The sequence below is a fragment of the Limulus polyphemus genome, unplaced genomic scaffold (assembly GCF_000517525.1).
Source record: "Limulus polyphemus unplaced genomic scaffold, Limulus_polyphemus-2.1.2 Scaffold1694, whole genome shotgun sequence".
Taxonomy (NCBI): Eukaryota; Metazoa; Arthropoda; class Merostomata; order Xiphosura; family Limulidae; genus Limulus; species Limulus polyphemus.
In genome coordinates this window covers 79,659-91,747 of record NW_013667304.1, presented here as the reverse complement: position 1 = coordinate 91,747, position 12,089 = coordinate 79,659, and the positions used below count along the sequence as shown (strand labels likewise).

The following is a 12,089-nucleotide window of genomic DNA, read 5'->3' as shown; positions in this document are numbered from 1 at the left end:
TCTATCTCTCGCTGGCTTCTCTGCCAGGCTTATATACAAACAAAGGGGGTGTTTCGAATGTACTCGGGCCTTCCCGATCATTTGAGAAATTCATCACGTGTCACCAGCGTCACGTGACTTCCGCTGTCGTAACAATAGTATTGGATACAGTCAAGTTTAGTCCTAACTAAACTAAAGTAAAAAAACTTACACAGGTTAGTGTTAATATATCTCTTTATCGAACTTAGGCCTAACGTAAGTTAAAGTTTTATAAAGTACAGCCTATATACAAGTGGATTCACACATTTCATATTGTGCTAGAAATGTTATATTTAAAGAAGTACTGTTACGATAAATATACTAATTTGGCCGGAAATGTTTTGCGGGTCTCTGCTAGTCTGAATAAAAGTTCTACCTGAAATGTTTAAAATTTTGATATCTTTCTTTCCCATAATCAGAAACATAAATTAGAAGAAAGAGTATACAACCAATAGTAATGAAAGTTTAAGTTTCTTAAGAAAAATACACCATAACAAAGTAGTGCCAAGGAAAAGAATGAGTCTTTTTTTGAAACACTACTGCTCATGGGGTTTACTACACATGGAGGATAGGTTTTCCTTCTATTGTTGGAAGGTCAGTCTAATTATAATTACATTATACACTACAGCAGTCCACATTAATGTGTAAGGGTGGGAGTTTTGTTCAAAGCTTGAGGCATGCACAAAATCTTTTCAATAAATGTACAAAGTAACAGTTTTTAGTTTTGTACACAGGTGAATAGCATTTGTGACTCAAGTTCCTGTTTCTTCTTTTCTTTTTTTTAACCTCCTGTCTGCTAGTCAGGGAAACATTTTTTGGTGGGTTGATTTCCAAACAAAACTTTCTGATAGTGTCTTTTTTTAAATTCTGGAAAGATATTTTAATTCCCTGTAATATTTGGGATCTGAATCACCAAACAGCATGGCCAAATTTACATTAGTTTCTAGACTATGAAGGAGTATAGCCTATACCTCCCCTCCCCCAACCAATACACAAAACATTGACTACAGTACAAGATCTGACTCTTTAGCTCTAATAAAGTTTTCATTAGTTATGTAGATAGAGATCATCATCTGTTGAGAAATTCTTTGAGTTATGTACAAAATGTTTTAATATTACTGAGTTTCATAGTTTTTTTGTAACAATGCATACACCACCACCATGGGCAGTCATCATTGTTTTTGTTGTAATGGTTTCTGCTTGGAATTGCATACAAATACATGTCAAGTCAGATTTTGAGAGCTACTCTGGTGTATGAAGTATGAGATAGCAGTAGTAGTAAGAACAGTAGTTGTAAAAAAGCAGCATGAGTAGCAAAATTAGCAGGAGCAGTACTGAGAATAATAGAAGTTGCATAAAAGTAGTAGAAGTAGAAGAGCCAGGACAGCATTGCTGGCAGGACACAAAGAATATTGACCAATCAGTGGTTTTATCTCTGTTTTATATGAATTAGGATCTAATAATCATAAACACTTTTTATTTGACCAATCATGGTATACCAACATGAAAACTTCTACTTTTCTGCAAGAGGAACATGGCCTGGGCAACCCCCTAAACTGAGCCTCTTCCTGGCCAAACACTTTTAGCAAATTCTACTGGCAGAAAAGTGTGATTTTTTTTAAGTTCACAGATTGAGCCCTTTACTAGAGTACGTTTTATTGGTTTCAACTTGAATACCAAAAAACCAGACCTTTCTGTAGCCCACCTGATATCCAAAATTTGGTTTCATTTACTCGCAGACGGTGTTAAATGAACAACTTACCTCATCTCAATAAGAGTTGGAGAAATAATAGTTAATCAGACAGTATGCATAGTGATTAGATTTAAGAAAATAAAAGGCTGCTGTTCATGGATCTAGTCAAACCAGAGTAGCTACGTTATTACTTAAATTAATTATATTGACAGGGGAATAAATAGTGAAATCTGTTGATGATAGTAAACCCTTAGGTATTACTAGCTGTACTGAAGTTGTAGAAATTTACAGGATGACTTGGATCAAGTGGAAAGATGGACAAATACTTCACAATGATATTTAAATTTAATAAGTGCAAGGTAATGTACTGGAGTTATAACTGAGATGACTTGTTTAACTACATCAAGTCTTTATTCTCCAAAAAGGTGTTATGTTTTCCAAGTCAAATACCTCTTTCTTTGGGAGGTTATTTGTCTAGGTAAGCAAATCATACAACATCTACTAAGATATATATATATATATATATCCTGTGTTGTGGTATTTGGTGGCTCCAAACTCAGTTTGGTCAATGGACAAAAGAATAATTTTCAGTAAATTTTGTACTACAATATACTATATACATAACAGAGATAACCCCATGCTTTAAAAAAGCACTATGAAAATTTTATGAAAAGACAAAATTCTTGTGACTTATGTAAGCAATAGTATTTATCCAAAATCTATTGTGAAATGAAGGAGTTAATATAGATGAGATCCCACTCAATAATGTGACTAAAGAAAAGAATCTTGGCACAATGGAGGAAAAATAAATCAAGCCATCATCACAGTAAATTAATAGAATTTTACGATGCACTTATGGGCATATTGGTTACAAGTTAAAATCAGTAATGATCTTTTAATACAAATCACTAGTTAGGCCTCACTTGAAAAACTACATGCAGTTTTTGTCTCCTTAGCCAAGTAAGGATAGAAGGGTTATCTTATAAGGACAGGTTATTAAAGGTGATGTTAACTATGTTACTGATATTTACAAGCTTATCTAAGGGATCAACAGGAAAAATTCTTCTGATTTCTATGTTGTATTCTGAAGACAACAGGACAAGAGGATACAAGATTTGGAAAAACAAGTGAAGCTCTAGTTAAGACAGTTTTATTTTTCTAACTGTTTGAATGGGTTGCCAAGGGCAGCACTTTACAATTGTTTTATAAATAGATTCAATGAGTTTCTAAAACATAAAAGGTGTTTAGATTTTGAATTTTCTCAAGGGTGGGAGTGCAAGGACATCCTTGAAAATACAAACGATCCCTTGTTGTTCATATGTTATATTATAATGTGAGATTATAAAAACAGTAATATGTAATATCACTGTTAGATATAAAGCATATACAAGACAAGGAACTGTCTGCAAACCACAACCAAATGACTACAACAACAACAAAAAAAACTAAAAATACTTTGATTAAAAATGTGAGGAACAATAAAACACACGTTTCAGATTTTTTATATTAGGGGTAAATTGGATACTAGATATCACCTGCTCCCGCCAAAAGATTTCCTCATGCCACTACTCCAGCCAATAGGATTTCTCCTGCCACTGTGACTGATAATTCTTATTTTTACATCATTAATTTCTATCATAAATGTGCTAATATCACAGTCTGATGAGTGGCTATGACACAACATAAAAATATATATTGAAAATAAAAGGATCCACTTGATCTGTCTGGGATATCTGTGCAGATCCACCCCTGAGAAAAGTAAAAACTTTAACTAAGCCTAAATTTTTTAAGAAAATCATCAAATCTCCTATTAAGCTTTATATCATAAATCAGTCATCCTGTTAGATAAATAAAACTGACTTAATCGGTGTCCTCTCATCCTATTAAAAGTTAAGCCTTTGATGAAGTGCCTCACAAGAAAGTGGAAGGGAAAATCACAACTTTGGGGGTTGAGGAAACACTAGGAAAATGCATTCTGGAATATTTGGATGAAATCCAAGGCAGGTGTTATTACTGATCAAGTCTAATCAGGCTGCTTGTGGGGTGATTAAGAGGTCAGTGCTTTGGCCTTTGCTTTATCTGATTTACATTAATGGTAATTGAAAGGGAATATTGATAAAGTAGTAAAGTTTGTGAATGACGTTGAACTCTTGGATATTTCTGGATGTAATGAGAATGCAAAGGCACTACAGTATGACTTGGACAACATAGCATAAATTTGAAGGAGAACCAGACAGCTGTTTACCCATCTAGGTTGTCCCATCCACTAAAGTTAAAAAAGTCATCTGTAATCATTTATATAATTATCTAGCCTTCCCTTAGACTCACATAACTTTTCTGTAGCCAGTAAATCTGAATGCAGCCCATTCCAAGGTCCAACCCCTTCAAGTTAAGTAAGAGAGAGGATAACACAAAGCCAAAATGTGTTTCACAATCTAGGCATGAGACAATCTAGGTGGTCATCTTATATCATTCTATGGTTTGACTAAAAACTAAACATTGGATTTGGCTGTACTATCACTAATGTCCTGCTACTTGACTCTACACCTGACCAGTAACATGTATAAATTTATCTCAGATGCAAGCTCCTCTAATGTTACACTGTTCAAGCCATTTAGTGATTTCTCATAGGTCACAAGGAGTTTATATGATCATGGGAATTTTTGCTTATACATGGTACTGCTGATAATATGTTGTTCAACAAACATTAAATCTACAATAATATTCTAAGCTTACAACTACTGTTTGTATTCACCATACTCCTAATACTTCTTTGATGTTACTTTCATTAATGGTATTTATAATAATATTTAATAAATCTACTTTTATTACTTTTTATTATTATACTTTCCTTATAAGAACTTCTGAGTGAAAGATCATAGAAATTGTTTTGCATTTTTAGCTTTCATGTATACACATTTGGGACCAATCTAAATATTTTAAGCTGGTGGAGTCCTGCAAGATGTTATTGGGTTTACAATTGATGTAGCAATGTATTTTAGTCTTTATAACTAAAACAGTAAGAGAAGTATACTTTGTTAGCTATATTCATTGCCAGGTTGATGTTTAGTTTCGATTTGAGTAAGTAGCTTGTTCTGATCAAAGCTAATATAAATTATTTTAAGTTAAACTTTAAAGATATAGGGGTGTAGAAATTTTTGAAAAAAAAAATGCATTATTGTCCAAGGAACAAAATGGTTGCCTCTCCCCATTCTATAAAATGCATAAAAAGTAGCATATAACTACTTTCATATAGCTTACTTTCAAAATTCTGTATATTCAATTTTGACATCTCAAGAAAATAAGTTTTGTATTTTTTTTCTACAACTTTCACAAAAATGCTATGAAACCAAAGTGGGCTACTTGTTAAGTAAAACTGCTACAAAGTATTACAGAAAAACCAAACATTATTAGTTTTTCAAATCTTAAAAACTATATTTTATTTTTATACAAAATAAATTATATTCATAGGCCTTTTTTATCAATGCTCAATTTTGCCAGAAATTGCATCATGTATTTTATAGTTTTAACAGTTACTGACTTGGTAATTAAAATGTTATTTTACAACACATGTAGAATGCTACCACAAACTAAATTACTTTTTACACATATATGTAACAATAAAATTTTCTGTAATTTTTATAATGTTATATATTCTTCCTAATCTTAGAACTAACAATCAAAAGTTTATTAGCTTCTACTGTAGACAACTTCACGTTTCAACTAACAAGCAATGTGAATTGTAAATTACAATGTTATACTAATAATATCGCGCATTAATTTAAGTATGTTTATTTAATCATTACTATTTACTGTGTGTACGTGACCAGGGGTTTATCATTATGAATTAATGTGTTATTTATATTGGTAATTTTGTATACAAAGTATACATTTCAGCCTCAGGTTTACTTTAGTTCAACTTAAACTGAAAAGACGCTTTTATAAATGTCCGTATATGTGCTAGACTTCCATGAATCAGAATTTTCAGAAACTTGTATGGCTCTATACTGTAGAAAAAATATAATTTAGAGTTAATATTCATATCATACTGATACTATACATACTAACAGTAACATAATGCTTACCATTTTCTTCTTCTTTTTTATCTTTTTTTAAACCATACATGACGTAGTTCTTTCCAAGTTGCAGAATATGGATATAGTTAAAAAGGACTGTTAAAACACGTATACGAAGAAAAAATCTATTTTGCTTTTCAGTTTTATATTCAAATCAGGAATGTAATGCCCAAGTCATCTGCTTTCGCTTTGCTAAGCCTATAATAAGCTAAACTACATTTCACAGCGCCACGGCACCCACAATTTAATATCACAAAATACAGAAGATAAAACTCTCGTTATCAGATTTCATGCGGTTTGTCCATTTCATGCATTTTGGAATTATATGTGAAACATATTTAAGAAAAAAGATATCGACTGATAATATTGTATTGTATAGCAACACGTATTTGTTTTAAATAACATAGTATTGCTTTCATTTTAAATATTTGCTAATTAATATTGCAATTTGTTACAATCCGTAAGTATGAAAGAGTTTCTGCTAAATGTATATATTTTCTTGCACGTTCTGAGTTAGCGATTTCTATTACATTTTCAACTTTGGTTTTGTTAATCGTTTATGTAATTTTTCTTTTACTGTTTAATTTAGCTAAATGGGAATTTGCCATAAAAACACTAGCTTAACTGCCTCCTAGTGTATGTAACATTTTTGAATGACTCATTAATATGGTAAGAAACCGACAAGATGTTCCATTACCGGTAACATTAGTAGGGTTGTGATATATATTCTTGTAATCTGTCAATGAAATTAAAAGCACGATGACAATAAGCGAAGTGTATTATAACACTGTTGACAGGACATGAAATTTTAGATTGCACTTTGCGTAAAAAAAGGTTTGTTGCATTGGAGACTATTCAACATGTTTGTTGTTATTTTTTTACATCCTTGGTCGATCTTTAGGTTCTATAAGTCAGAAGCGCTCAGAAACAATTTTCTTTCTCCATGCTCATGGCTTAAGATAGGAAATAAAAATAAACTTCGTGAATATATATGTACACATAAAATGAAAAATTAAAAATTAGAACCTTGAATTTCGTTTCGTTCAGAGATAAGTGTTGCAAAGGAAAACAGAAAAGCACAACAAGCTTCCCGATCTTCTTGTCCTCTAAGGATGTGCAATTTTCACGCCCTATGCAAACTCCAACAACTCGAAAAAAACAAGAAATAAGGGGAAAGGATAAAATAAAATGATGTTACGTCTCCGTTCGTTTGTTAATTTTCCGTAAATTCGTTCCGACGAAACTTTAGCGACACAAGTCCTTTCTTAAATAAAACTGGTTTATTCTTTTCGAATACAACGTTACGATACACTTAATTTCAACAGTCGCTCTATAACAACGCTATAACTCACGTCTCACGTGGCCAACAATATTTTGTCTGCATACATTCAATTACTCATTATCTTGTTCCGTCACGTTGTGAGCGTCTTATATATACCAGACTACCCCCAATCTAGTAGTCTCCCGATAATTCATGAAGGTTCGAGAAGGACGTGGTGTGATACTAGTCACGTGACCTCGCTGACGCAACAATGAGATAGAGAAAAGGTAAAAAATAGAAAACAAATGAACAGAAGCGTAAAAAGTAAAGTAAAATAGGAGATCACAGGATCCTATAACCGAGAAGAGGTTCGAAGGATCCAATACCACAGATGAAGTAGTTCAATCTTTTACATTACAGTGTTTACCAGGTAAAACTTCTGTATTTTTGTGTAAGGTATCTGTAATTACAAGGACTCTTCTTCATTTTCTTAGGAACTCTTCGTTGTTTGATCATATCTGAGTACTAATGAAAATCGTCTTTTTCATTTTTATTGTTACGGCAGCGGAAGTCACGTGACGCTGCTGGTGCTTTGGCGCTGGTAGCATGCGTGCTGAGTTTCTCGAATGATCATGGAAGCCCAGTCGTGTTCGAGATGCCCTCTTCGTTAGAATATAAAGCCTGGAAGAAAAGCCAGCATGGTTAATTAAGAGAGAGCAGTAGTTATTTTGAGTTCCGTGTAATTTATGATTCTATTAGTTTCGAGCGAGTGAGCCGTAAAGTGTGTGTTTTGCACTCCTCGAGAGCGAATTTATCGAGATTGTGAAACGCTGTGATTTATGGAGTGTATTATAAAAGTTGTTAAGTTTAAAGTGACGAGAAACGTAGTGATTGTGGAACTTCTGTGTACTAAAAGTATGTATCGAGGAAGAATAAATTGGTTTAATCAAGAAAGGATTCGTATCGCTGAAGATCCTCGGAAATAATTTCTACCGGAAACAAATAAACAAGTAGTACATAACTTTCTTATAATTATTATCTTGCTTGCTTCCAGGTGTATATTACTTTAGTGTGCATAAATTCATTTTAAATTTTAAAACACTGCCCAACCTAACAAGCGATACTGGCGAAAATAATTATACCGAAAGATGTGCAAGCTAGAAAGCGATGAAGGCCTAGAAAGTTCTAAGGCTGTGACTTCAAGTTTTTCTAGTATATTCGATGCTAGCTTATAAATATGAGGTATTTGTAAAATTGGGGATGTTTTTTGTTCTTTTCAAGCTATATGGTTGAATCAGTCAGTATATTATCGTGGAGTATTTGGATCTAAGTTTGCTATCGTGCTTGATGACTTATTTTGTACCAGTAAGTTGATTTAACCCTATCACCAAGGGCATTTTTTACTGCGCATGTCACGAGGTTTTAGTGACTTTCATTCAAAATTTTATTAATCTTCTTGTTTAGGTTACACCAATTAGTATAGCATACAACCTTAGTTAATAATCTATATTTTAATAGTTTATAAATTTTAAGTGCTTAATTATATAATGCAATATATAAAAAATCATGAATTTCCTCTAGTGTGAGAAATGTGACACATTTTCTCTAGACATCTCCTCTTCTCTATTTTATCCACCACCCCTCCAATAAGTACGAAGTTCAACATTAAATTACTCACTATAAAATCATTATTGATCATACAAATCATATTTTTATCGCCTTAAATTTTGTTTGGTTACAGAGCCGACAAATAGAAAATCAGACCCCTCTTGCCACACCTATTTGTCACATCCTCTCTTTCAGTATTTGTTAATAGCTCTCTCTTACGTTTAATTATCTATTATTTATAACCAACAGAAAGCCACGGTTCTTATCTATCAAATGACGTATTATATAACATTGTTTTCTAAGCAGAGAGTTGTCAATTTCGCTGTTAATACAAGATTCGTTCCCATGACAAGCTTGGATGATATTGTAACGTTTCTTGTAGCATAGTTTGTTTGTTTGTTTTGACTTTCACGCAAAACTACATGAAGACTATCTGTGCTAACAGTCCCTAATTTAGCGGTGAAAGATTAGAGGGAAGGCTGCTAGTCATAACTATCCACTGCCAACTCTTGGACTACTCATTTACCAATGAATAGTGGGATTGACCATAACATTATAACGCTTCCACGGCTGAAAGGGCGAGCATGTTTGGTGTGACGGGGATTCGAAACCGCGAGTCCAGCACCTAACCATCTGGCCATGCTGGGCCTGTCACATAATTAGAAAGCCAGAAAAATTATGATAGTTAGAAGAAATTGTTTACTTTGCACGTTATTATTATTCTATGTTCTTTGGTGCATTATTTAATTACATAAAAATTATTTAGTGCATTAATACTATTAGTATTAAAAAATAAGTGTAGTCGACAATCGACAGAAACAAAAGGAAGACTCTGGCAAGTACTGTATTTTTTGTTTTTCATGTTTATTCTTTATCTATTATTATAGAAGAAACTCAAATGTAAAAATATGGATCTCTTTGGGTTAGTTAAGGTTAGATTAGGTAAAATAAATAATAATAATATAATAATGTTTGACGAGTCACGCACGCGAGCAGCTCGTGAATAAAGTAATTCGATAGCATAAGGTGAGCTGCACTTCTCTGAGAGATTTACTACTTATAATGGCGAATAGTAGTAAACAGATTCAAAGGCCAATAACATTTAATTTATAATTAGATGTATACTGTTACGAGTTTGAAGCTACTTAGGATAAACGATTTTAGTTTCATGTTAGAATTTGAAGTCATTCTAGAAAGAAAAGAGTAATTTAGATATTTCTTTCTTTTTTTTTCTTTTTGGCGGTTACGAGGTTGTTCAATTTGACCAACCTTGTACAGAGTTAGGGAAGAGAAAATAACAGATTAAATATAAAATTTTAATGAAAATAAAAATTTAAAATGTATTTAGGACGTTTGAGGGGTTATGCAAATAATATTCGAAAATTTTCAGATGAAGAAAAATATTTTTATTCTTATCATGAAAATCACTTTGCACTTTGACTATTCAAAACAAATATTCTGTTACGACAGCGGAAGTTACGCGACGCTGGGAGCATGCGCACTGGACGCTGGAGTTTCTCGAAGGATCATGAATTATCGGGGAAGACCGAGTTTGTTCAGGACGCCATCTTTCTTTAGTATATAAGCCTAGCGAGAAAAACCAGCGGGATCGGGCATATAGATCATTGAGTCAAGCGAAGTAGGCACCGTAAGTACAGTGTGTGAATCACTGCGATTTATAGCGTGTGTTATAAAGGTTGTTAAGTTTAAAGTGACTGTGGAAATTCTGTGTGTTACAAAGTTTGTATCGAAAAAGAATACACTAGTTTTAATCAAGAAAGGACTTCTATCGCTGAAGTTCTTTGGAAATAATTTCTACCAGAAATAACAAACAAGCAGATACATAACAAATTGGTATCAGAGAGTGGGACAAAAAAAAGAAGAAGATGGAAACGAGAAATGGCAAATCAAACTACAGCTTAGCAGATTTGATGGCAGGAATACAAGAACAGCAAAAGCAAAGGAAGAACGAGAAAAGAAACAAGAAGAGAGATTACAGCAGTTGTTGGAGGAAAAAAAGGTAACAAGAAGAGAGATTACAGCAGTTGTTGAAGGAAAAAAAGAAAAAACAAGAGGAATGATAAAAGAAACAAGAAGAGAGGCAAGAAAATCAACACCAGTGGCAACTGGAACAAGAAAAGAAATAGGAAGAAAGTATCCAACAGTTGAGAGAAAACCAGCATACACAAATAGAAACTATTAGTAAATTTCAAAGCAAATTAAATACATTAAAGGACGATTTACTGTCTTTTACACAGGGAGGATATATTAACCATGGACCTAATCAGCCCCAGACAACAGGAAGCCCCTTCCAGAACCTGCAGCTAAACCTTAATGCAGACATCTTCAGTCCTGCCAGAAGTCACATTCCAGACATGAGTGTCAGCAATAGGGGTGATCTAGTGTGAAGAAAGCCACAGAAATGCGATGGGAAGGCACCCTGGGAAGCATATAGAGAACAATTTGAGCTCCTGGCAGAAACAACCACTGGAAATACTTGGGCAGTTGTCAGCAGACGACATGCACAACTATAGAACACTAGTAGCTCCTCTAGAAATCACGTATGGAACTCAAAATCAGTCCAAAGTCTACAGGGCTAGGTTTAGGACGAGAGTGAGCGCTAAAGGGGAGTGCCTGCAAGAGCTGACACAGGATTTGGAAAGTATGGCACATAAGGCCTGCCCAATTGCATCACCCGATGTCCTCAAGCTGTGCTGTGGGATCAGTTAGTAAATGCCTTGGACAGTCCACAACTGAAGATACAAGTAAAGCAAGCACACCCCTCTACTATACAAGATGCGTTGGCCAGAGCTCTTGAGTTCGAATCCCATGTTAGGTCCAGCACAGAAGTACCAAGGTTGATACAGTCATCAGGATTCAAAGCCAGAAAAGGGCAGCTCTCAGAGAAGTTTGAGGGTCTTTACTGGTACTGTAACAAACTTGGGCACCAGTGAGCTCAATGCCGGCAACTTCAACACAGGGAAGATGCCGTGGCAGGAAAGGCTGTTACCCAGAAGGGTTGTTGGAACTGTCGAGAGCAAGGACATATGAAGAGCCAGTGTAAGAAGAATACTTCCAATAAGTCAACTTCGAGAAACCAGTAGTGGTTTGTGCTGAGGGATGCCTACCAACCCCCATTGTGAAAGTCCCAACAACTGTAAAATGGCAAGCACACATAGTGTCTATGTGACAGGAAAGCTGGATGGCCAAAAGTGCAACTTTGTCATAGATTCTGCATCTCAACAAACTCTTGTGAGTATGAAGGTGCTAGATCACAAAGGAATAACAGAAGCCATACAGAAGCTCTATGGTGTGACAGAACATTATGCAAGGTTGTGGGGACCAGTGTGGATAATTATTGAGCTCATGGGCTTAAAGGGTAGACACAAAGTATTCTTGGCTGACATTGAAGACCAATGCATATTAGGGTTGG

General features: G+C 34.2%; 1 protein-coding gene across 1 annotated transcript in view; it reads right to left on the bottom strand.

Annotated features, from left to right (window-relative positions):
- The window catches only part of LOC106464581 (coatomer subunit gamma-2-like), a 69,139-nt gene extending 63,128 nt beyond the window's left edge, over nucleotides 1-6,011 (bottom strand). Inside the window, 1 exon segment of the mRNA XM_013924732.2 lies at nucleotides 5,797-6,011. Within this exon segment, the coding sequence (XP_013780186.1) occupies nucleotides 5,797-5,836 (40 nt within the window). The 5' untranslated portion in view covers nucleotides 5,837-6,011.
- Between the last annotated feature and the right edge of the window lie 6,078 nt (nucleotides 6,012-12,089).